Here is a 26237-nt window from a genome sequence, read left to right on the forward strand (position 1 = left end):
TCAAGGTTATATAATAGAAGGCTCCATGTTTCGGAAAGTTGGAGCGCTGTTGGCCCGGCGAGGGGGACCTGGCGGGGATGGAGGGGGGGGGGGGGGGGGGGTGGTAAGAAAGAGAAGGAAAGGAAGCCAAGGATAAAGGCACATAGAGGAGAGAAAAAAGCAAGAGGCCCTGCTGGGGTGCTGGCTGCTGGGAAAGAGCGATGAAGGTCAGGCGGGGCCCCTGAAGGAGGCCCGGGCGGGAGGAGAGAGAAAGCAGGTCGGGTCACGCAGGGTTCCTCAATGTACAGACGGCAAACTAACAACACATATTTGGAAGGATTTATGCTAGGCTAATAATCAATTCAGTGGCAGAACGTGTATATACGAAGCTCATAGCTAACGATTGGCTAGTTGTCGATGAACACTCTCAGCACATGCTGTAACATTTATCCTCGTGCCTGTCTGTTGGCAACATGTAAACATTTCTTCTCCACTTCAAGAGCATGCAGATGAGCTGCTAAAAGGGGTGTGTGGTCCCCGCGCATGCGCAGTGCGCGCCACACCGTTCTGTTTTCCTGCTGCGCTCCGTGTGGCTCTGTCCGTGCAGCTGACCACCCCGATGGCTCCTCCGGCGGAGGAATGTTGAGACGGCCCAATATGTGGCCGGATGATAAGCCGCTAATGCGGGCTCGCATGACGGATAAAGATGTATCGAGTGCGCGTTAAGCGTCGCGCTGTCCCGATTACTGACATACGAGTCGATTGCGAGCACCCCCCCCCCCCCCTCCCCCGGCCCGCGCGTAATGCAGAACTAAGTATAACATTTCATCACACCGATCGAGGGACATCGGCGCTTCATTACGCTAAAGTGATCCGGATCGATCTCCGCGCGCGTGCGAGCGCCTAAGCTTCAAGCGTGAGGCGGCAGAAAAGCGCCAGAAAAGCGCCATTAGGGGCCGAGGGGGAGGAGGAGGGATGAGATCAACTCATCTGTCAAAGCCGCTCGCTCGTTCACGCGCTCGTTCACGCGCACGCCACTTACCGCGCGTTGCATGGACGCCGGCCGGGGAGGGAGTGCTCCTCCGCTCCCTCGGGCGGACACTGTACTGAAGAGGGGGGGGGGCCCCCCAAAGTCGTCGCGGGTGCTTGCTGGGCTCCGCCACGTCCAAGTGTAGGTAGGCTGCGTGTGTGCGCGCGCCCGCCCTCCCCCCAGCTCGGCGCCGTCCGGTCCGCGTCCTCGAGCCCACGCGGTTTGGGGAGGGAAGGGAAGAAAAAAAAAAAAACACAGCTCCCGTGTGGGCTACTGGACTTTTCTGCTTTTCCGGCTTGTCGCCCCGCTTTGCTCGCTGGCTTGCCTACGACGCCAGTGAGGGGCACGCCGAGGCACAGAGGGGTTCGTGTACGCGCTGGATGGCTCCGCCCTCCTGCATGTGCGTGTGCTGAGTAAAACCATCTAGCGCCCTCTACAGGAGCCTCAAACTCCAAAGTGCAACCTCTGAAATGTGTTGAAGTAGAAAAGTCCAAATAAGCAATAGGCTGCCCCCCAGGTACAAATATTGATAATTTGGCACAACAGTAAAAACTTCTCTGCACTTTAAAAAAAAAAAAAAACATATAGAGGTTTTAAACTGGTATTTGACTTGCGAGCATAAACTTGAAATTCTTCGTGACGTAAAAAAAAAAGAAAGAAAAAAAAGGCTTCAAGCCACTCTCAGATGAAGGTTACTGTAAAAAAATAAAATAATAAGTGTTCTCGGGCTTGGACAGACTATTAACATTTAATGCGTTTACGCTAATTTTTCTGGTCTCGCACAGCGTCTCATAAAACTAGTATTGATCTGAATTGCTGGAAATTTTGCAAAAAGATTTTTCTTTGCCCACCTCACGCTCTAGTTCCTGCGATCCTTCCGCTCAGGCTCAATGTTCCAAATGTTCCTTTTCAAATATAGTGTCCCAGGAACTTCATTGTCGCCTCTCAATGCTGTCTCCCGGTGTCGTGACGCGGAAGGACCTCCTCATTGGTGACGTGATCGACATACAGGTAAGAGATTCTCAGTATTCGTCGATAAAACCGCATTTCTGTGGCTTGTATGTTGCTTTAGGTTTCCGGGTTTAGAGTCCAAGCTTCAGCTTCATACAGCAGGTCCGACCCCAGAAATGCTTTGATTAGTTGTGATCGACAGCTTTGGGATCTAAGAAGATTGATCTCCTTCTGATCTTTGTCTTGCCAATGCTTCTGCCATCATTGTGGTTCCGAGGTAAGTAAACGAAGAAACTTGCTCCATAATTTTCGTTGCCTGAGGTCAGGATAAATTCGGGTTCCGGTGACAACTCAAAATAAACATAAACATAAACGTTGTCTCTTTGCAGTTGAGGCTCAATCCCTTGCGTTTCGCCAGAAGCTTCTGCAGTTTCAAAGACACCTTGGACACCTTCATCTGTGTATCAGATATTGTTCGTTTGCGTTCCCATTGGCGACCATATCTTCGCGGGTGTCCTCAAGACGTAGAAATTGAACAAGTCTGGAGACATTCCACATCCTTATCTGACTCCTCGTAAAATTCTGTTCCAGTCGGGTAACGTTTTGTCTGGAAGGTGGATTGCTGCTTCTGCCGCTGCATCTAATCAAGTATCTTTTAGCATCTTGAGAAGCTCTTTGTACCAAACCTTATCAAACGCTTTTTTTTCTAATCGATACAGGTTATGAATAGGTCTTGCTGAACTTGTCTGTCTTTTTTTTTTTTTTGCAAAAGCATTCCGAGGAGAAAGATTACATTGAAATCAAAGTATTACAAGCAGTGTCCGCTACCCGAATGCTAACATACAAGGGGTTAACAATTAGCATCCGTAGCGATCTTGTTACCATTTTAACAACAGATATATGAACACAAACAATGGAATGAACACAAACTCACATTTTGGGAATGTGGGCGGAAGACGGAATGCCTGGAGAAAAACCACAAAAGCACAATAAGAACATGCAAACTCCATACAGTAAGGCCAGAGCAGAGATTTGAACCCAAAACGCACCACTGTGAGGCAGATGTGCCAACCGCTATCAAGTTGATCCTGATGCTGATTTTTCTTCAGGCAGAAAGATTTTTCCGGCGGTCCAAGTGACATTTGAGTTATTTGTGGAAAGACAGAAATATTCATTGGCGCAACTTACAGTAGATCAGTGATTGCCGACCACTGCGGCGCAGCACATCAGTGCGCCGTGAGATCAGGTGCGAGGAGCATTGATGACCCACGCTTGCATAAGCAGCCGTCAGCCTCCGGGCCTCGCACTCAGCGTGACCCCGGTGTGAGCGTCGATAATGCGGCAGACACGCGGCGGGGAGCCTTACTGGTAATTGGCCGCCTCGCCGGCGGAGCTTTTTTCCTCTCGCTTCTAAATCGGACACAATGTCCAGAAAAAGACGGACACGTCGGCGCGCGCGCGCGTGTCATCATTGGTAACTGTCGGTTTCTCCGCGACGATCGGGATCAAACGCTGATCTCGGGTACAACATTTACTTTAGCGAGCAGCTTTACAGAGCACAAGTCTCGTGTGTCATTCATCCATTTGGATCTTGCCGTACGGCGTTAACGTGCCCGCGAGGCCGGCCGGGGCCGCTTGGGTGGAAAAGGACATCTGGCCTGGAGGACGGTTGGATGAGTCGCCGGGACGGCCAGATGGATAATAACCGCGCTATGTAAATCTCGCTAGAGTGCAGAGAAATACGGACCCGGGGTTGAGAGCCACAGTCAGGTCGTTTGCGGCGCAGCTGTCGGCAAAACGATTGGACGTGGGCGCGCTCGAATTTGTCGGAAGACTTGCATCGCTTTGAAATGTGGCCTACTTGAATATGGGCACACTGCACAGTTATTATCAGTTAATTGTTGTTGTTGTTTTTTTGGTTCATTATATAACCTGGATATATTTTGTAATGATGGGTACGGGTTCGCTTTCTGGTAAGAATTCATACGATAATGTGAAGCCATTAAAAACAATGCGTGAATCCTAAAAAAATATATATATACACTGCTTTGTTTCAGATAGATGGCAACCAGGTTGGCAGCATTTTCGAACCCCAATTGACACTTGTTGGAAAATCAACACATCCGGTTAAAATATCTCGTTATGTTTAAAATCACAGATGTTCACTTATGATAAACGTTAAAGCCTTGGCGGAGGACGTATAAGCTCTCGTTAGCAATCTTTTTTTTTTTTTTCCTGTTGTGGGCTTTAAAAATAGATAGTTTCTGGAACGTGTGCATAATTTAAAAGCACGCTTGCTCCTCTGCGAAGCACAATGAAATGTGCCGTATAAACGAGGCTAAGCGCTTGGTGTCTCTAATGTTGGCTGCACAGTTTGTGTTACTATTCGGTTTTAGAGCACTTCATACGGAACATGTTACACACTTGACTCTTTGAATAATGCATACGCGAGACGCACTTCCAATGCTCGGCCACTCCATTTTGTAGATTGCCGACAATCAGTCAGCTGCCATCTTAATGTCACCCATTTATTCTCGTGTCATTTGCTGTTGCTTCAATTATTAGTGATGCTGTGTTAGCAACTATGTCAAATAAAAGGATACGGCAGTCCGCACATCAGATTTGATTATTTGTCCAAACGAGACTGCTTTGTCATTATTAAGTCGTTTGATATGAAAATTGTGTATATTCAAATATCAGAGTTGCAATGACAGTTGTTAACTATGTTAGCATTAAGCTAGCAGGGGGCAATTCTTCAGGCATTGCTGTTTGGTTGTTTTAAACAAGTTTCTCTTTGTTCAACTCTGAGTGGCATTTGTTGTACACATTGAAAGCGTGATTTAAACATTCCATTCAAGGTGTTTACGTGAGTTGATTACACAAGCTTAGCTCCAATTCTTCAGCATTGACTATCAGTATTATTTTACTAATGTCTTTTTGGAATTGTCTTTTGAATACGCGTCGCCATGTCAGCTAGCGTTACCTCACGACCTAACAGAAATACCAAAGTGCATTTTTGGAAAACATTGGGAATGCTATTAAAAGTATTAACTAATTTTTGTTCCCAAAAACATATGAATATGTTCTATTTTAAATATTACCATGTTCCAAAAGACGTATTTATATGTTGTTGTTGTTTTTTTTGCTAGAACATACAGAAAAGGCTTTGATGCAGCCTCTGCAAAGGAATGCTTGAAGCAATGGTAGTTATTACAAAAACGGCCAGCAGGTGGCAGCAGAGTATAAGAGATCAACCAGGGCCATGTTGCAACAAGCTCTTTTGCCCACTGTTTTAAACAGATTTGTGAATGATGATGAATGATGCTAATTGCTGCAAAACAGAAACATATAGAAATTTACTTTTTTCCCGATGAAAGAAAAGACTAATATTTATTTTGGTAGGATCCATGTTTTTAGAGCAATAGAACAATATTCTGTGGGCCTTGCAAGATCAGTTAAAGTCCAGTAAAACAGCCGCGAGCGAAGGGGGTTGCTTCAATGAAAAAGGGTGCGAGTGAATGAATTAATATATTATTTTACTTTATTACTAATTCAGATTTATCTTTCAGTTTACACTTAGTGTAATTTTACTATATGAATGAATACTACTTTTTGAAATCAATAATTAATCTTCATTAATTGTGATTTCAATATCAATCAAAATAACCGTGGTTATTTTTTTTTCCATAATCAGCCCCGCAAATTTCTGCGAGAATTTCCCTGATCGAAAATTAAATCACTTTTCGTGTGGAACAACTCGGCGTGTGGCTAGCTTTAGCCGCCCCATTATTGGTGACCCCGCCCCACTTCATGGAGTGAGCGCACAGGTGTGCCTTCTGAACACTCGCGTTATCTCTGATGTTATTAAGGAGCGATATAACACACTGCAGCTAATAAAAGCCAGCTCGGCATGCGTGTCAAGGGTCAGGTGCGATACGAGCAGACTTGTGCGAGGCTTTCTTGACATTGTTCTCAGCGGAGTCATGACAGAAGAGATATTAAAAGACAGCAAGACGGCCTTTATTAAGAAATTGTCGAATTGTGTTCTCCAGAGAGAGGGAGAGAGGGTGGACTACCGCTTTGATTTCTTGGAAGTTTTTCTGCTTTTGGAGTTTTGAGTTTAGTCGCTTCGTAGTGTAGGGTTGCATGTGGCGTTAAATGGAAAATCATTTTTTTCTTAAAAAAAATATATTTTTACTATTGCTGACAGAAAGAGCAAATTACATTGGCATTATTCATTTATTATTTCTTTTTTTATACAATGTTTGTACTGATACTAAAGTAACAAAAATATGCTGTGGTGCCAATTTGTGACGTTTGAAACAATCTGAAGTGAGTTGAGGCACTTCTTTTAGACAAAAGTAGTGCTTTGCCACCATCATGTGGTAATTAAAATCAACTTCCATATTTACGGCGTGGCCCCTGTCTGCCGCAAATTCACGGTAAATCTCCTCACTTTTTTTTTTTTTTTCCATTCAACACAATTTATGCTCGACCATCTTAAGAGACACCCACACACACACACACACACACACACACCCACCCCCTTCTACGCTCACATGCAATGGTGGCGTCTACGGCGCACCGGAGACAGACGGCTGCTGACTAATTATTCATGGTCACCACTGGAGGTCCATGCAGAGGCGAGCGCTTTCGCCATTTTTTTTCGCATGGACGCATTGGATGTTGTCAACATAAAAGTCTGCTTGAAAATAAATGTCACATTGGAAACCTCCTCATAGCTAATCATCGTTTCTGCCTTAGCTTCAGCAAACTGAAAATGTTCATCTACTGGAGTATCTGTTATCACAGGGGTAATACATTTTTGGGTGCGGAACCCAAAAGTCATCTCTATATCATATAGGATCCCTTTTTCCTTAAATAAATAAATAAATACATGTGTATGTATTGAATAAAACACTAAGATGGAATAGCTACAAGCTTTTAAAACAAAAAACAAAAATAGCATAAAATGAAGTCAAAATTAGAATGATTTGCCCATGATGAGTAAGAGAAAAGCCCACACTAGGGGGAAAAAACTGCAATTTTGGAATCAACATGTCAATTTTAGCTTTAATCAGGATTTTATTTATATTTTTTAAGTCAACAGCAGAGGTGGCAAATCCAGTTCCAGAAAGTAAAAACCCTGCCAGTTTGGCTTTAGCCTCAGGTGCTAGCTAGCTTGCTAGCTAGCTCCCAAGCTAGCTACCATGGTGCTTGTTTACCTTTTTAGGGAAATAGCCAGCTAGCATCAGAGGCTAAAGCCAAACTGTGGCAGGGTTTATACTTTGTGGACCTGGATTTGCCACTTACAGTATGGTCAATAGATTTTTCTTCTTCTTCAAATTGTTACCCAGTGTAATTATTGGCTTTAATTGCTCATACAACAACGCTTTGTTGTGTCGTGGCTATGTTGTGATGCAATGTTTGGCTTAGTAGTATCACTTTTATTATCCTACGCCTTGAATATCGCTTTCAGGTATTTATCAGCTTGTCCGCCGCTCTAATCGGCGAATTAGCACGAGAAGTCGCTGTTTTTCAGCGCGCTTTTGCGTGCGTGAGATTCATACGTATGTGTCGGGAGGGGATTTAGTTGCTAAAATGTATTGCAGTCTCTTCAGGAATGAAACAATGTTGCCTGTAATCAACAAATGATGCCGTTTAGCTTCATTGGGATTCTAATCGACGGACACACATAACACATATGAAGGTGATAAAAAAAAAAAAAAAAAAGTTTGTTTTTGTTTGTTTTTGAATTCAATTTATTCTAATCAAACTGACAAGGGCTGCCAAAAGCCCAGCTTGCCTCCCGGCGTATTGAGTGGGTGGATGCGAACACAGCAAGCATACATGCGCAACACATGCACACTTTGCGTGTTGCTTTTCCATGGTTCCTCGCCAAGCTTGCTCAATTTATGCAGCGAAATCAGTTGGATACTTGTGAGAAGCCACACTTGAGGTGTGGTGAGCGTCTTCTGACAAAAAAATGTCGACCAAACTCTATTAATGTGGCCCTCTTTAGAAAATAATGTCGGTTTGCTAAATGGCTCTTTTCATTTCGGATGAACATCGATGCTGTTTTCTTCCCGCTGTGCCGACCTTTCCCCGCTGTGTTGTGATCCCAACGACATGTGGCTGAGGTGCTGCCGACCCAGGAGGATTCTCACGAAAAGTGTCTTCTTCACTCAAGACAAATGGCGGCTTCTTACCCATTTATCCGCACGCGGCGAGATGGCGAGGGGCCAAATTGGAGGCCGCCATTATTCGCCTCGAATTTCCCCCGCTCGGATTGCTGATGGATGAGCAGGCCGGCGTACCACCGCCGCGTTGTGATTCACGCCGCTGCTGAGTGTTGATAATGTGTCGCAGCCCGCCACTCGCCGCTGTTAACTGGAGACTTCAGACTTTGCGCATCCATCAGCAGAGATTTGCGGCCCTCATCACCCCCCCCCCCCCCCCCCCCGTTGCCGTTTCCCAAAGCAGGGCAAATCAGTCTGCGGGGCCACTGAGCAGCGCCTGTAATAAGATTTGAGACGTCAAAGTGTCTCTCCTTTTGATGAGGGGAAATGGATCTGATGGAAATGAGCCCGAAATGCAAATGTCCTGCTGGGATGATGAGGCCGGGGCACAATAGGACGCGAGCGTGACAGAAAAGATGAGCCGTTCCCAATCAAGTGTTATCATCGACGGATTCTACACTGATGTTCATCTCGGAAGAAAGACGGACTCTTGCTTGAAATCATCACCCAGACCCCTTTTTATTAGGTCGGAGTCCCAATCACTGGGATTTCTTCAAAGTTGCCTCTTACAGGACATGAGGTCGAGTTGAGAGTTTTCAAGTGGATGGAGCGGCACAGTTAAAAGATGCGGGACCGCAGGTGCGCGCAGTTTACAGGATTTATTTGCACATGCCGTAAGCTTCGATAAAAAGGCGATCAACAAGTGTTCCGAAGAACTGACGCTGAATGAGAGCCAAAGTTCTTTTTGCGGTATTGATCACTTGACAATGAAAAAGAATCACGCTCAGGCAGAACAATGAAATATCCTTTCACGAGATGGCAGAAGATGCAACTGAGCAGGCCAAGATTTCCCATGTAAATGTTAACGATGTCATCTGTATTTAAGTATATGGCCTTTTTTTTTTGTTTTTTGCCATCTCTGACAATTTCAAATATGCGCCTTGGCACAATAAAAGTTGGGATCCACTGATCTCATTAATGTAGCATTTCAGCAGAGTGAAATAAAGCTAATTAAATCTGCAACTAATCCCCCCCCCCCCCAGGCGAACAGCGGGTTTCGCATCTCTGCCGTCGATAGAGACTGCGTAAACCTTTGACATGTCAGCCACGTTAGCTCCAAATCAACTTAATCAAGGCGAGATTGGGAAGCTGCACCGGCGGAGCCACAAATCGGAGGGATGCATTATTCAGGGGGCCGGACTCTCCACTATCAGCCATTTGTCAGATTAGCTCTCACTTGTTTGCATTGGGTGGGGCGGTGGAGGGAACCCTGGACGTGCCGTAAAAGCAAACAAACTCAGAGCTAATTGGAACCATTAACATCGGGGCCTGCGCTCACTGCGGCTGCCGCATTCATATTCAAAAAGCTTTTGGCTTTCGAGGCTCTGCGAGGGAGAGACGAAGTGCGGCAGCTGCAGTCGGACGCAAAGCTCAGATTTCCTTTTCGTTAGATGTGAAACGGCACAAACAGTAAGCCGCCTCATTCCAGCATTTCAAGAAAGGTAAATACGATTTAATTTAAACAAGTGCATGGTTCAAAATGCAAAGAAAAAAAACATACTGAATGCAAACACCACCATCACACATTCACTTTCAGCCATTTTCACTGAAGCAACCCCCTTCGCTCCCGGCTGTTTGACTGAATTTTGACTGATTTTGCAAGGTACACAGAATATTCTGTTCTATTGCTATAAAAACACGGAACCTACCAAAAGAAAGATTAGAGTCGCTTCTTTAATCGGGAAAAAAAAGTATATTTCTATCTGTTCCCGTTTTGCAGCAAGTTTCATCAAATCTGTTTAAAACAGTGGGGGTAAGAGCTTGTTGCAACACGGCCCTGGTTGATCTCTTTTACTCTGCTGCCACCCGCTGGCGGTTTTTGTAATACCTACCATTGCTTCAAGCATTGCATCAAAGCCTACAGTATGCTCCAGCATTAAAAAAATATATTTAAAAAAAAGTATAAATACGTCTTTGGGACACTTAAAACATTTAAAATATAACATATTTGTAAGTTTTTGGGAGCAAATGAGTTAAAATAATAAAAGTTGACGTTTACTGACAAAAAAAAAATCTGTGTAAATAAAACAACTGCATAACTTTGCAAAAAAGCTTCAACAGATATTTAATACAAACGGGTATATATTCTTTATCCTCTGCGGAAAAACGACTAATTTGACTGCAGTGTACTGACTCAAGTCCTGTAGTTGTAATCTTTTATGTTTACAGTCTGCATGACTGTATCATAGTGCCCCCGGTGGCCAACTTGCGCATGTCAGAAGGAGTCGCAATGAGTAAATTTTGATGCACAAATTGTTGAATTTGTTACATTTTATTTAATTACTATACGTTTAATAAAGAATAATTTTCGGTGAAACTGGAACGGATTAATGGCCTTTCCACTTGCAAGTTTTGAGTCATGGAACGAATCTCAAGGCACCGCTGTATATTTGTATAAAGAGCGAAGCGTTCCGGAGAGTCTTTTCTGCCACCGGAATTGGATGCTTGAAAGTCGGCGCTCGTGCGGTCTATCATTGACAACCGCCTCTCAAAAAGCCATCAGCCGCTCCCAAGTTCCATCCTGCAGTCATTTGCAAAGGATGAGGCGTGATGGCAGATTTCAAACCGACAAGATGAAAAATGCTCTTTTCGTCACCCTTTTCCTCCTTTACAGAACAGCCTTCAAACTTTTCCCCAATAAGGACAAGGGTTCACATTTTTTGTTGCAGTTGAGTTTGTTGCGCGAAGGTCAGTTGTAATTTGTCGGCGATTGTCCGTTCCCGTCGGCAAGTTTAAGTGGACGTCCCGTGGCGCGGGGGAGGAAGCAGAGAGGCGGACCGCATGATCTCCCCGCTCATTCATTATTCACAAGTATAAGTCAAAGTACCTCTGCGGACAAATTAGAGGGGCGCAATGGGTCAAAGGTCCAAAGGAGCGGGGGCGGCGACTGGAAGTCACGTGTTGACCAACATGAATATTTCATTTAATTTCAGTCAGCAACTCTTAAAAGTAGAGCGCGCATGTATTCATGCAAGAAAGGAAGGAAGTCCAAATTGAAGAGGAGTATGCGATTGCTGCTACCTGTTAATGCGCGGATGTTGAGAGCGGGTGCCAGATGTTCCTCATCTGGGTATGTACATGACCGACATTTGCCCATGAAGGACGTGAGGCCGCACAAAGTGCCTCATAGCGAGACAGAAGTTCATTTGCTGTTTGATTTGATGCGGTGGAGCAGTTCACGTTATTGATCAATTCGGGATTCTTGTTTTCTTTTCTTTCTTTTTTAAATAAATCACTGCCGTGGAAATGCATATATTCACTACTTGGATTCCAATCTTTTACTGCCATTGACAGATATATTCGTTTTTCAACAGGGATAAGGTCTCACCCAGCTTGACTATGAAATTCAGGTCGGCAGACAACTGTAATGACAAACAAATCCCTGTAGATGGCAGCATTACATTGATTTGGAATTGATTGAAGATAAATATTAGAGGGTGAATCGGCAAATAATTTATTTTGCAATCAAAAGCACTCAAAACATAAAATAACAAAAACAAGACAACGTTTTCCCGCTTGGCATATTCATTTTCACAAAAAAGCTCGTTTCCTCTGCTTTTGGGTCAAAAACAGGTGTTTTTGGTCAAACCAAAGCATGTTCTGCTGATGATGAGTAAAGAATAGAAAAAGATAGCAACAAACATTTTTTCTATTGGGTTGGTTCCGTGCTTTTTCCACAGAACACATTATGCTGCAGGTTTTGAGTCAAAATGGTGTAACGTAAGTGTAACGGGGACCTCTGATTTGCAAACGGCTGGCAATGAATCAGTTCAGGATCAATGTCTTCATTTTTACAAGAGGAATTCTGAATTGTATGTAAAGAAATGCTGTTTTATTTCTACTATTTCTGTTTACGTTGCTGGTAATGCCCTTAAAAAAACATTGGGAATGTAATCGTCATTCGCTTTTTCTACAGGCAATAGCAGATTAACTGGTTCAAATAATAAATCTGAAAAAAAACAACTGAGATTTTGATTTTTGCCCATATTGCTCCTTTCCATGTATGACGGATGGCTAGGATAGGTAAATGTGCAAATATGTGCGCATTAAGGAAAAAACGAGGCGGGCATCAAGACAAATAGGAACCGGGCATTGTGTCCAATACAAACAACGTTGCCACGGAAACGGCGAGCTGGGCCGCAATCTTCTGGCAGGGGGAAAGAAAAATATCAGGAAATGATTTCTTGGCGCAACAACAAGAGCCAAGACGGCTCGTTGAATTGTGGGAGTTTGGCGGGCGCTTCTCTCGCTTTGCATCGGCGTGCGTAAACACCGTAAAGCTCGGAGAAAGATGGAAAATCAGGCCCGATGTGGCGCGCCTGGATTAGCGGCTGTCGCGGTCCATTGTTGCTCCCAGCAATAAAGACATCAGCAAATAATCCCGGGAAATATTCTCATATATGATTATTCTCATCTTTGGTCCGCTCGCGATGAGGACGAGCGACGCCACCATCAGGCTCGCTCGTGCTCAAGACCCGCACATGGATGGATACAGCTGCATGGTCCTAATTGGTTGTTCCCATGATTAGCACTCAGCCACTTCATTAGGCACGTCATTATCCGAAATCCAACATTCATCATTAGTAGAGATGGACCGATTTTTTTCAAGGCCGATACTGATTATCACTCGTCAAGGATAACTGATATTTGGAGCCGATATTCAATTTCAGTAGAAGGGAATAATATTGGTGTAAAAAAATAAACAAATAAATACAAATTCCAACTCTTTGTTGTTCAAATTAGCAAAACGTCGATTTTTTTATTTTAATTTTTTTAGCCAATTGTCATCTAACAAAAACTTCAGGGAGCTCCCAGGGTCATAAGTATGTCTTAAAAACTAAATGAAAACTTAAACAAGTAAATATCACAGATCCCTATAGTTTTGTACAGTAAATATTTTTCACAAAAATTTCAAATAACTGAAATGTTCAACTTTCATGTATCTTTGTTTGACTTTCAAACAAAAACAAAAGATGCAGAGAGTTCCTAGGGTCAGCAGCATCTCTCATAAAGTTAATTGAAAATTTCAATAAATAGTTCCCTGAGGTCAACACAGTTTTAAATGGATCTATTATCGGCTGTCAGATAAAAAAAAAAAAAAAAAAAGATAATGCCGATAATCAGTCTATCCCTAATCATTAGGTCGTAAACCAAACGTAGCCAATCAAAGAAGCGGCTTGACTGACCAACAAGGAAGTGGCGGTAAATAAAACAAAATGTCCTACCTGATGGACGGGGGTTTTCGGGTGTTGTGGAGGCTGTCGATACCAGACACAGATACTTCAAAATCTGGCATCGATTAAGTCCTCCTTTGCAGTAGGTGGCACCATATTGCAGTTTGATACGTCGGTGAATCATCATCTGCGTCAGAAAGAAAGGGTTTGTTCACAACTTTTTCTGTCATTGCGTTTAAGAAAATGCATGTGGTATTCGCTATTGTTGAGTATTCAAACAAGGACTGTTTTCACAGTCAACTTCAACTGCGGGGTTGGCAATAAAAAATTGTTCACTATCTGCTGCTTGTAAAGTGAGTCGAGTCGACTGCAGGCTGTACTTTTTGTGACTCCGCGTATGAGATGTTATTGAGACAAACGCCGCGTGGGAGGGCGCAGGATTTGCACTTAATTACAATCTGCACGCTCGTTAAGGCGAAGCGAGCGACTTGTTATTCATCAATTATAGTTGGGGACTAATGAGTACAGTGATGCATCACTCCGCGCGGAAACCAGACAACGAGGCGGCCTCTGGATGTTTTAAAGACAATTGACTAATCCCGACGCTTATTAGAATATTAGCAGTAACCCGCACACGCTGGAGGACGAATGTGGATGTTGTTTCGACGTCAGGAAAAATAAATACAAAAAAAAAATCACACAAGAAGAAAAAAGATACTTCGGGCGGATCGCGTTTTCACAACTCAACTTCACAAGGGACGCGTTGAAACGCAAATGACATGACAGGGCCGTGACGAATGTTGACAAAAGACGTGTACCCCGATTTTGCGAGAATTCACCTGTAACTGTCAAAAAAGCTGATGATTCATCTATCTACACGGGGGACCTTTTCAACGAATGTAATTGTGAGAGTGGTACCTGAATGCACCAGTCTGGTGTTGGTCTCCGTTTGTATGATCATCCTGGTGCGGACTGCGAAGGAAGCAAAACAAGTGACTGAGCGAGGGAGGGTCCATCAGCAACAATGTTTACATGGCCTCCATTAACCCGACAAGGATTGATCTCTTCCTCTGCCGGCTTACATGACACCAAGGGTTAAGTGTTCCTTCATTGAGCCACACTGCTGCTGGGCTCGTTCATTATTCATCGGGCGGCATCGGCAGGTGGGGAAAAACACTGCTACGTGCACCATTAGCCTGCTAGCAGCTAACATCAAAAGCCAGCTAGCTTGATCTTCACATCTCATTAAATGAGTCATGTAAAATACATTAGATTATGCTATCAGAAAACGACATCTTTGTGTGGGGAAAAGATGGATTAAAATGCAAATGTAGCGCACAAATTCAAACATTTGTAAAAAAAAAAAAAAAAAAATCTAATAATTCAAGCCGCTTTGGATGTGCTGACGCCAAATAAAGTGAGAGAAGTCTGGACTAACGAGCTTGAGCGGTTCACTTCATCCCTCGTGCACGTCATTCATGTATGACAGCGCCTTCCTCCACTTTCATCGCCAACGCCAACCACATGAAAGCTCCTTCAAACGGAATTCACTTTGCGAGCAGGCGGCATGTTGTAACGAGCCGGTGCACATACCCGGCGTGATTGGCTGGAAAGGCAACCCATGCTGGCGCTCATCCGCATTATTCCGGAGGGTTCTGCAGGAGCCAACATGAGAGAAGCTTGTAATTAGTACATGAATGTAAAGGAATCATGTTAGGATTTTTATTTTTATGTATTCATTTCGGGGTTGGGATGTGATTAAGATTGGAAGATGATGCTCGTAAACATTTAGCTATTATATTTATTTCAGTAACTGTAGTTTGTATCTTTCTTTTTCTCCCTGGCAATATCTTTCATTATTCACACGTGATAATATTTCCATCTAAATAGTCAAAATGAAGCTTCTTAATGAATAATTTAGACTAGGGTTGGGCAATATAGCCTTAAAATATATATATTTTTTTACAAATTAATTTCAATCGTTGCTTACAGAAAAAGAAAATGACAACATTATTCAAAACAAGTCTTTGTTTTATAGAATGGATGGGAGGAAGCCGAGGTAACTGGAAAAATCCACGCAGGAAGCTGAGATTCAAACCTAGAATCTCAGAACTGTGAGGCAGACATGCTCACCACCTGTCACATTACTGGGCACAATAGAATTGACAGCAATGTGGAGTTATTGCGTCAAGCTCACTTGAATCCTGCAAAGCGCACTAACCTTTGGAAATCATATTGAAGGCATTTTTTCCCCCAAAATTGTATTTCATTAATGTTGAAATGTCATTTCTTAAAAATGTTTCCAGACTTTAGGCAGTGTAATATCAGTTTTCATGCTTAACCTAATAGCTACTTAATGAAACCGCAGCAGCAACAACAACAACAACAAAAGTTGACATTTGCCACATACTGTACAAGACCGCCATTTTGTCGAAACAATTAGCTACCTTGCATAGCATGAGCATCTCATGACGTTTCACATTGAACTAGCTTGCCTGAGCTAATGTTTAGATAGTTAACAAATAGGCTAGGTGTTTTGAAAAGTACACTCTTCATGTTATGAAATTTACCTTTAGCGACTCGACTTCTCGGTATCCAGGTGAACGCAAAATAGCGCCAGTCAGTCACAGGCACAGCTGCCATTAGTGAGGCGGGCCGCGCGATGCATTCTGGGATATGTAGTATCTGGTACTACATGAATAAACACAATTAATTAGATATTCATAATGACATGAATATTCTCTGTGAGTGACTGGTGATGTGTCCAATTTTGTACTTGCTTCTTGATAAACTCTGGCTCAGATGAATAACAAGCAATAACATTAAATGCAAATTATAATTCAACAGAGAAATCGAATATCTTCTGAGAAACTTTGTTTCTGACTTAATATAAATAAAAATAAAATAAATGAGCCTACTTAGTAGCTAGTAATCTTCTTTGACAATTTAATGACCATTAAAAAAAAATTATTGCCCTTAAATGTCAAGAATATAGATGAGATGTGAACACATTTTTAATTTTAGTAATTTGGCACATTCCTCGTAAACAATCATGTCTGTCCATGGTTTGGAATTAAATGTGTAAAAAAAATGAGTGAGGATTTTACTCAGCAGATGGACATTTTTAATTCAACACCCAGGGAATGTTTTGCATAAAAATGCCTGCTGGTTGGAGGTATTTTTCTTTTTGTCGCAGAGCCAAATTAAAAGCCGGAACGATGCCCAGTGGAGTTCCCGAAGGCCTTTTGTATGTGGATATCTTCAGAAGCTTTTCTCCAGGGAATACCCCCCCCCCCCCCCCCCCCCTTACTGTAATGTTCTTACATGTGGGAAAGGAGAGCCACAGTTTCTTCTGCTTTAATAAGGTGATTTTAATACATTTAAATGTGTAACCCAGTTGGATCGGGTCCCCGCGACAAACGGGGCCCTCATCGTATTACCTCCCCGAATGTGAAAACAACATTGTTAGCTGCAAATCAATAAGCAGATAAGCCTGAGTGAACATCCCAATGACAAGTGTCAGTGTACAAACAATCGAGTACAAGCATTTTTATGTGGCGTTCGATTCGTTCATTTAGAATAAAAATAAATTTCAGATTTTCTTTTTCTAAAAATGCAGACTTAAACCACATTAGCTCTACATTCATCGTAGAGAAAGCTAATTGTGTGCTAATAAATCCATTAGCCCCGTTAGCTCGACTAAAGTTAGGGTCAAACCGTGTGAGTAAGCTAAGCCTAAGCTAATGCTAGCTACAATAGCTCCATAATAAGATAGTAAGTTTGTATGTCACATTTGTAGCTAAAGTAGATACAGGAATTTATGAAACTGAGTTTTTTATCAGCCAAGTGTGCGCTATGGAATCATTTTATCTCCTCGAAGAGTAAGCTAAGTCACATTAGCGTGGCTATCGCAATAAAAACAGCATCACGGTTGAGGCTTCCTTAATATTCCTTTAAAGGTGAAAAGTGATAAAAGGTTGTCTGGTTGCTATAAGAGATATCAGGAAGGATGCCTGCAGAAAGATTTATCAAAGCCTGCCAGTCAGTCGTAAGTAACTTCACCCAATCTCCTCTCCAAGCGCAAGAAAACACAAAAGCTGACATTTCTGTTGAAGGCCGACAGATTAGAAGATTTGAGATGAGAACGAGGCCCTGCTGGATTGCCGCGTGACGCACCAATGGTCGCGTGTCAAGACGATTTCATGTTGAAAACCGGAAGTCAAAATTAAATGTTACTGTTAGAATAGCTTGGCAAGGGGGGGGTGCACTTAGTAAAAGTTTTTTTTTTTAATGCATAATGTTACAGTGACTTGCAATGATAATTAGAATTCGGAGCTGTGTGTCCCAATACTTTTGTCCACATATGTAGCATATGCAGGCAGCCTCCGTGACATAAAAGCAAATTTATACAGCCGCATGCTAAAAGCTTTGGCGTGCATTCTGCATGCTGCGGCGGTGTTAAAAAATGCAAACCCCATCAAAGAGTCTCCTGCCTCTTCTTGAGCCTCCATGCAAAATCTGATGAAAAGCTACAGCTATTTTTAGAAACATGTTCCTCAACATGTTTCTCTCGCAGCGCAACTTTTTTTTATGGCGTTGGCAACGGGATCACATGCGGTGACTTGAGTGGCCAATTATGAGACACTGAGTACATAATTGGTATATTGTGCATAGTCACGGTTCGTAAAATTCAGCTGCTAACTAGCTCCCTAGCTAGCTAGCATGGTGCTCATTGGCTGCTAGGGAGCTAGCTAGCATCAATGGCTAAAACCATACGGTGGCAGGGTTTTTACTTTCTGGACCTGGATTTGAGTAAAATGAACATAACTCATTTAGTGCATTTATTTGCAGAAAATAAAAACTGGTCAATGCACACTCCCTCGCTCGCTCGCTCACACACACACACACACACAATTCCCTTTGGTAATTGTGCCAAGTTTTCTTTCTGGCAACGTGAAAGCGCTTTGGAAGAGAATGAAAGCAGATCCATTATTTTCTTCTTTTTTTTGGCCACTGAGTGAACACTGCAAATAAATAACACACAAAAAAAAAGTCATCCCACTGCCTGGCACGGCAACGCCACGCAATCAACGGCCAACCAGCCCAAAGAGCTTCCTCTCACGCTGATCAATAAGCGGCTCATTGGAGTGACTCCTCGACCCCCCCCCCCCTCCCTTTCCCGGGAAAAGTGCTGAGGCGAGGCCCGCCAGCGGCCTGCTGACGCTCCATCTTGTTGCATCGATCCGTTTGGGAGGAATCGGGAGCGTCGGGGTTGTTGATGGAACTGAATCATGGCAAAAAGTTGAACATTTCATTAGAGGTCAGGCGACCTGGACGGCGACTCCCGTAATCGGTGTCAAGGAAGTACGTTGAAGTGATGATCTCGAATGAGCTTCGAAATCAGGAGGCGAAGTTTAGCTTGGATTGTTGGCGGATGTAACGGAGGGTCTTCTTCTTTGGGGGGCGATTTCGGGTCATTGGTGTGTTCACGTGTCCTGGGAATGCTCAGCACTCGTGATTCTGTATGAGCCGTGCACTCATTATCACTGATGAATAATTCAAACGACGACACGAGCCATTACGAATGGAGACGAGAGGTGAATACTTACATGTACTATGTTTGCATTTATGATTTCCTATTGACCGTTTTTGGCGGCAACAGTGACAGCAACACACGCCGTTTAATCCGCGACGACGACGTTCCGACTTGAAAGCGAACACTCCCAAGAATCCTTTGGGGAAGTTTTTTCAACAGGGCGGAACGCACCACGCGGTTCAAAGTGACTTGTTTTTGTCTGCGGGTGCCCTCAAGCCAACTGTGTCAGCGAGACCTTTTCTCACAAGATGGATGCTCTGCCTTCGGATAGAGAGAAGCGCCGACAGGTCGGATTTAAAATGTTTTGATGGTGGGATGTCATTTTTTTATTTTAGGCTAATTCTGCTCCATGCTCCTTGCGAGTGTTTTCATTTTGTATGTGTTGTTTGGCTGTTTACAGTTCAATTAATAGTTGAAAGTGCACTGGTAAATGTCGCTTATTTTCCCACAAAATTTGTCAATAAAGTTTTCACTATTTAAAAAAAAAATCATGTCATGTAATTCTTTAATGAAGTTGCTGACAGCAAACACAAACCCCCCCCAAAAAGGATTTATGTTGAAAGTGACCATTGCAGCATGGTTGCTATGGTTACAAAAACATAAAACAGGAACTCACAATTTACTACCCCATGAAGGATGAAACGTGAAAAGCAGGATGTTCGCATATTATTACACTTATCTTTGTGGAATGCGAGACAGAAAAAAACACGTTATGAAAGGAAAATGAATGACTGAAAAGATTAGATGTTGACGTCTGCCTGGAGGGAAACATGGTCAAATGTCACTTACTAATCTTTGCTGCCCTCTGGTGGACATTTTGGCTTCGTGTCTTCCCCACAACAGTTATGAAGACGTCCTGGAAAATTCTGCACTTATTTTCATTCATCTTAAATCCCTGCTCAGGAATCAGGATACTATTGTGCTATGTTAGCATTAGCATACAAGCTGCTATCACGCTAGCATCAGAGTAAGCAATTGTCATGAGAAGACCAATTTTACCTGTGATTGTCCAGCAGCCAGTGATGAGTGTACTCTACCCGTCGCCCCAAAATCGTCCGTGAACCTCATGAGGACAAACATGACACTTAACAATTGTGAGTTTGAAAAATAATTTGTTTTTATACACAAGATCACATGACCACTAACTAACAACTTCCCTTAAAAAAATCAAACGACTCTTCCATTTCAGCCCTTTTAATGGCGACAGCAGGTACGCCGAAACAAACAACAGCAATAATAAGAATAATAAATAGGAAATCCTGGACATGAAATGCTACAAAAGCGGCCGATGCATGCTGGGAAGCTCCCTCTACTGGCACGACCGGGCGGAGAGGACCCCCCCCCGCCAAACTTCTCCCGGCTCATCGGAGAAACACATGAGAAACGTATGCTAACATGCTAACTAGCATCTAACCCCGTCGGGAACGCTTCCAGTCTGAAAGTCAAAAACATTTCCACTCTTCGTCCTCGATGGAGCCGTCGTCTCTTCTAGGGCGGGTACATTTCAGGGTCTGACCCTCCCCCCATTGGCGGCTGAAAAAAAAAACGCCGGCATGGCATGGCCCCCCCCGCATCCCGGTCAGTACTTATTGATCCCGAAGAGGCGGACGCCGTGCAGCTGCGGCAGCTTGGGAATGAGCACGGTGAGCAGCGACACCGTGTTGACCACGAAGTGCACGCGGTCGTATTTGGTGTAAAAGCTGGTGAGGATGTACCTGCGCGACACACAGTCACAGCCAACTTGGCGTTCTCAATAGAGCATTCCCAGAAAATAGCACTCCATAATGCCGTACGCTATAAAAACATAGTGACATCATTAAATTTGATTGCATCAATTGAATGGCCATTATGCTGCTGTCTGCTCTGGCCACAAGGGGGCAGTATAAGATGCACAGATGGATTATACGCCATAACGTCAAAACAGAATGTAACAATTGAAAAGTTTGATATCTTACAGGACGATGGGCGTGATGGTGAGGAACTTGCGCGAGGCGGTGAACTGCACGCCGTAGTCCATCTGCTCCCAGTGCGTGAGGAGGCGGGCCTTGCCCTGGTCGGGGGTCTCGAAGGGCGTCCCTTTGACGGTGTGCAGGAGCAGGTACATGCACTGCATTTTTTTTTTCACAAAAATACCATTTTCAATACATAAAATGCAAATGTCAACGACATTATTCAAATGTCCTGGGTAAAGTATTTGCTGCTTGGAAGCAAAAGTGTTGAGAAATCACTGCTTTTGTAAAGTATAATTGAGTATATTGTTTAAGTTTACAGTTTTTTTTTTACTTTTGTATTCCATATTTATTTCCATGTGCTTTATTGCTAAAATTCTTTATTTTTAAGTGAGGCGACATGCCACATTTACACGGCAGGGTTAAATATTTGAAAATTGTCCAAATTTACTCATATTTGTGTATTTTTTCGATTGTCTAAGCGTTTAAATCAAGATAAAAGCCGGATAAAATCCCGAAGAATTGGAGCATAATTTAATTGGAATTGAATCAAATGGTGAGGTTAATGCTCTGCTCTAATGAAAATTATTTTACTCTAGTCATAGGTTTTTTTTGTTGTTTTTTTTTAGCTAGAAATAAAATCACCAGTCGCCTTTTTTCTTTTAATAATTGAGATGACCCCCACATACTCGCAGCTCTGCACCCGTGGATTCGTCAATTCACTTTTTCCCCCCCAGTTTCTGTTTTGGTTTGTTTTGTTGTTTTAAAATAGAGCAAACCTCCGTTTTTCATAGAAAACACTTTTTTTGGGGGGGGGTATTAAATTATTATTTTCAATGCATTCATAATGGCAAATATGCAGATTTTGGTTAGTTGAGGACCAGCCCACTAAAGCGGTCAGAAAAAACACAGACTCCGCCTTTGTAAAAAAAAAAAAAAGTGCAGGTCAGTGAGGATGATCTTTTGGACTGCGGAGAAAGATGATGAGCACCTACCAGGTTGTGGATGAGGTTGGTGAGGGTCCACACCACGGGCACGCTGGCGAAGGGGATGCTGAGCAGGATGACGTGCAGCAGGCCGATGCCCAGGATGTACGACAGCCACATGCCGCGGCTGTTCATCACGCGCGTGTTGGGGTTCACCTCGCTGTGTGCCGTACCCACGTTCATGGCGGCGTCACCGGCTGCCACCTAAAAGTAGTGAAACATTAATCATCAGCCATCCATTTTGGATTACAGCTCGTCCTCATTTGGGGCACGGGTGAATTGTAAGCTCTCTCAGCTGATTTGGAGTCTCCCAGGAAAAAAGGGTGGATGATGAAACTAGTGTCCAAGTGGATTATTTATATACCACCCTTTGTAGTTGGGACGATTATGACTACTGTGGTGGGCGTGTTCCTAAAGACAAAGTAGTAATTAGTCACACCAGCCAATCAGAAGGCAGCATTGGAGGAGGCTGACGTAATAATACTAAAGTCAAACAAGCGACCCCCGACCTGGATATAAAACCAGACGTAAACAATAGAGCTTCTTAACTTGTCACCAGCTAGCTAAAATGGCTACACGGCTTTTTAGCGTATCACCAAAAAAATGGCTTCACACAGACCTGAGCAGGTTCGAGCGGTCCGTTATCCCGGCGTCGGTGTCGGCGAGGCTCTCAACTTACGGAACGACCGCTAGCATCTTCGCGGCGGCCAGAGCGAAGGCTTTAAAAACGCAAATTAAGTAACCGAGAACACACGCGAACGCTTCGTTTCTGTCGTCTTTCTCCAGCAGCTGACAACACGGCGGCGTTTAGAGGCCTGACGTCATCTCTACTCGCCCCCGCGTCGCGGTCAGAGTTCGCCCTTTAAGCTTCCGCCTACCCACATGGCTCTCGACTATGATTGGTTGACTTGGGTCACGCGGTCAATACGGGCCAATCACAATGCGTGCAGAAATCCACTGAATGCGCCTCGTTGAGCGGGTTGACCAGTCACGGCCTTACGTCAGTGTGAACGCCATGTTGGAGGTGGTATATCTGCCAATAAACTAATGCAGGTAAAGGGGCTGAACTTCACAAAGCAACAATGTAAAGTGTACAATGGCACTTACACAAACAAACACTAATACATTTGTGAAAAATATGGATCACATGTTCGGTAAAGCAAATTTGTGTTCCAACATGAGGCAGTACGGTTCACAAGTTATTTAGCAGGTCCACTTGGCTTAGGTTTCAGTGTACCCCCAGTGCCCTGTGATTGGCTAGCGACTGATCCAGTATTTGTCCATATGTCCCCTAAGATTGGCTGTTGATCAATACATTGTTTGTATATTAATATGTGCCCTACGATTGGCTGACAAGCAGTCTATTGTTTGCCTATGTAGCACTGTAATATATATATTTTTTTCATGGCTGGCTCTCAGGTTCACACTTGATCTGAGAACACAAAAGGAGGCCTAGTACAACCTTGCCGGCGGCCAAAAATAAAGAAAACAAGAAAAAAAGATGAGTGACAGCTGATAGACTGCTACCAACATCAAACATCAACAGTGTCATGTTCCAGATAAGCTCCGCCTCCCTCGTACTAATATTCAGGCCCGCGAAAGCCTGAGGCCAAAGGTCGACTGTGTTCGACTGGCATGTGATGTCATGTGACACCCGCAAACAGGTTGGAGCCTCCGGCACAGCGCCGTTGTTGGACGTCGCACATCTGAGCTCTGTTTGTGTGTGTGTGTGGCGGTGAAATATTCAACTCCTCACAAGTCAGGACAATGATTGTTTTATGTTATTTTATTTTTTTTCTATTTTTTAACACTACAATGATTCACTAGCGCCTCTTCAGGCAATATGTAGGCAGGGGACAACACTTGTTTTTGGACATTCAGAGAGCTTACATCATCATTATGTGACAATGTAGAAAATTAACTATTGAAATGTTTGTACACAAATTGTTGTGTGTCTGGTTGTCAATCTAATAAAAGCCAAGCTTGCCATTGGCCTGGTGATGAGACAGATCCGCCCCTATAACAAACCAATTTCACCATGGCAAGAAATGTGCTGTAAAAATATGTCAATATATATATTTTTTTATCTGTAGTGTTTTTATTTTTTTTTATTTTGACAAAAGCATGCCAAAAACGCATGAAGCTAGAAATTCAGAAAAAAAGCACACATCTCCTTTAACTTCAAGATTAAGTAAAGTTGTTTTCTCACAATATAAAACTCTGTGAAATTGTAATTACAAATTATTGATTTTATGAGGCTTCAATGCATTTTTTGGGGGTGGGGCAATTTTAATTGATTAGTTTAATGTTGTACTATTTAACCAGCAGATGTCACCATAGGCACACTTCTAACAGTGCAAATGAATTACACACACAAATATAGTTTACATTTTGTATTAGTGTTTTTCAAGCAGTATTTCAATCTCCAGCACGTGTACCAAATTTAACATTAAAATGCACAAAGGCTGAGTACTACAAACACAATTTACAACAAGCTATTATTAATGATGCAGCGGCCGCTGAAAATCATCTGAAAATAAACCGTTCAGTTTTGCTTCTGAAAATGTACCCAAAAGATGTTTTTTGTACCTTTCTGAAAATTAACATTTTGTATGTTTCTATGTTATTTTTTTCTTTATACGTTTTAGTGGGAAAAAAAAATTTTGGGCAATGTGTTTGTCTGAAAATTATCCCCCAAAATGTTTTCGCTGAAAATAAAATAAATTGTATGTTTCAGAATAATTACAAATATTGTTTTTCAGAAAATCAGCAAAAAATATTCAGATAATAATATGTTTGTTTGTTTTTTACATGAAGGAAGGTGAACAATTTTTTTTTGTATTTTGTACACTTCAGAAAATTTGCAACGACCAGTTTTGTGTATTTCAGAAATATTTGCAATTTTTCTAGGTTTCAGAAAATTCACCCCAAAAAGTCTGAACTAGAAAATGTAAAAAAAAATGGTACCATTCATTTTTCTAAAAACATAAAACGTGTTTAATTCAGAAAATTAACGTTTGTTTCTAAAAATCCTCATGATTTTTTTTATTGCAAAAATAATGCTGTTCATGTAAAAAAAACATACTTAAAAAATCTATTTTAGATGTAACGTAAGCTTAATGTTTGACATAATTAACAACATTGTTTGTGTTTCACAAAATGAACCAAAATATATTGCCGTATATGGCAACAGCCCAAAAGTTATGAAATGCAGAAAGTTACCTGCCCTGCTGGCAAGCCATAAAAAGGTCAACAGCGTGTGGCCCCTCCTATCAGCGGGTTGAGGGCGCAGGCGAGGGGGTGGACTTGTGACCCGGGCCGGCTTGTGAAGTGACAGCGGCCTGGGCTGGAAAAGGCTGATGATGCAGGGAGTCCATTATTGGGCCTGGAGGAAGCGGAGGATTAGAACAGCAAAGAATTTCAATAAAAGAAGTGTCTGTTTCGGGTGGCAGGGGGGTGCTGCGTTACGGTGTGGTTGGGGAGGGGGTGGAGGGACGTCAGGGGGTTCCCCCTTATTGTCCCAGCAGTGATTGAGAGCAAGAGGAGGGGAGTGGGTGATCTCCCGGCATTGTGGTCGCTGCTCCTGTGTAGGTGCTGCTTATTAGGGGGGATGGCTGATGAGGGGGGGGGGGTGGTATGGGGGGCTGTTGACTCTTCGTCTTGTGTGAACAAAGTCTGTGGCATGTAGCCCCCTTCTGTCCCACTGTCTTGGGTCCCCCTTGTTTACGAGTGACATGAATTCCCGCCCCCCGTCTTCCCCCCCGCCCCCCTCTCAATGACACCAACCTGCACCGCCGCACTTTGTGGGGCTTAAGTGGCCTTTAATTAGGACGCCTCAGTGTCCGGCTCAAGAGTGGCCCACCATCCCTGTGGGACACACACACATTGGATGGAGTGTTTGCTGCTCTCATGAAAAGGGTTTCTTTTGGACCAAGAGTTCTTGTCACTCTTTGTCCCCCCTCTTAAAAGGGAATCCTGACAAAAGGCATGGATATGATCCCCCCCCCCCCCCCCCCCCCCAAACACTTCCAGGACGTGTTGCACAGAAACACGACAAAAAGCCCCCCGCCTACGAAATAATAAATAACCAAAACTAAATAATACCTTCCTTTAAAAAAACAAAAATTCCTCCTTAATAAGCCGCAGAAATATTAGACGTTCTTCACAGAAGATAAAGAATATATGCCTGTAAGCTTGTGTAAGCTTATTTTCAATGATATATTTTCATTTAATTTTTTTTGCATGCGCAGAACGCAAACCAAAGTTTCGTTCA

General features: G+C 43.1%; 1 protein-coding gene and 3 long non-coding RNA genes across 4 annotated transcripts in view; 1 reads left to right on the forward strand and 3 right to left on the reverse strand.

Annotated features, from left to right (window-relative positions):
- Positions 1-1410, reverse strand: part of LOC147156387 (uncharacterized) — a 63523-nt gene extending 62113 nt beyond the window's left edge. Inside the window, exon 1 of the long non-coding RNA XR_015091498.1 lies at positions 1022-1410. This is a non-coding gene — a long non-coding RNA (uncharacterized LOC147156387). The remainder of the gene's footprint in view (positions 1-1021) is intronic.
- Positions 1004-6576, forward strand: LOC147156388 (uncharacterized). Its single transcript, XR_015091497.1, has 4 exons — positions 1004-1154; positions 1929-2020; positions 2082-2237; positions 2350-6576. It is a non-coding gene; the product is annotated as an uncharacterized LOC147156388 (long non-coding RNA).
- A 7775-nt stretch (positions 6577-14351) lies between these two features.
- On the reverse strand, positions 14352-16067 carry LOC147156389 (uncharacterized). The gene is made up of 3 exons (XR_015091624.1): positions 16004-16067; positions 15027-15088; positions 14352-14405 (listed from the first exon to the last, which is right to left on the reverse strand). It is a non-coding gene; the product is annotated as an uncharacterized LOC147156389 (long non-coding RNA).
- A 4140-nt stretch (positions 16068-20207) lies between these two features.
- On the reverse strand, positions 20208-22827 carry LOC147156390 (ORM1-like protein 3). The gene is made up of 4 exons (XM_086064456.1): positions 22584-22827; positions 21974-22168; positions 20985-21136; positions 20208-20744 (listed from the first exon to the last, which is right to left on the reverse strand). The coding sequence occupies exons 2-4, from the start codon at positions 22145-22147 to the stop codon at positions 20609-20611; spliced, it is 462 nt and encodes a 153-aa protein (XP_085920582.1). The 5' UTR covers positions 22148-22168; positions 22584-22827; the 3' UTR covers positions 20208-20608.
- Positions 22828-26237: the final 3410 nt, after the last annotated feature.

This window comes from Leptonotus elevatus, chromosome 20 (assembly GCF_054856555.1).
Source record: "Leptonotus elevatus isolate MCC_2025b chromosome 20, RoL_Lele_1.0, whole genome shotgun sequence".
NCBI classification, from domain to species: Eukaryota; Metazoa; Chordata; class Actinopteri; order Syngnathiformes; family Syngnathidae; genus Leptonotus; species Leptonotus elevatus.

Bases quoted from the DNA above. Each gene is read 5' to 3' on its own strand.
- LOC147156390 (XM_086064456.1), bottom strand. From the start codon at position 22,147: ATGAACGTGGGTACGGCACACAGCGAGGTGAACCCCAACACGCGCGTG. The intron at 21,137-21,973 runs GTAGGTGCTCAT...AAAAAAATGCAG, and splicing joins CCAACCTCATCCACAACCTG to TGCATGTACCTGCTCCTGCA. The intron at 20,745-20,984 runs GTAAGATATCAA...TGTGTCGCGCAG, and splicing joins ACCATCACGCCCATCGTCCT to GTACATCCTCACCAGCTTTT.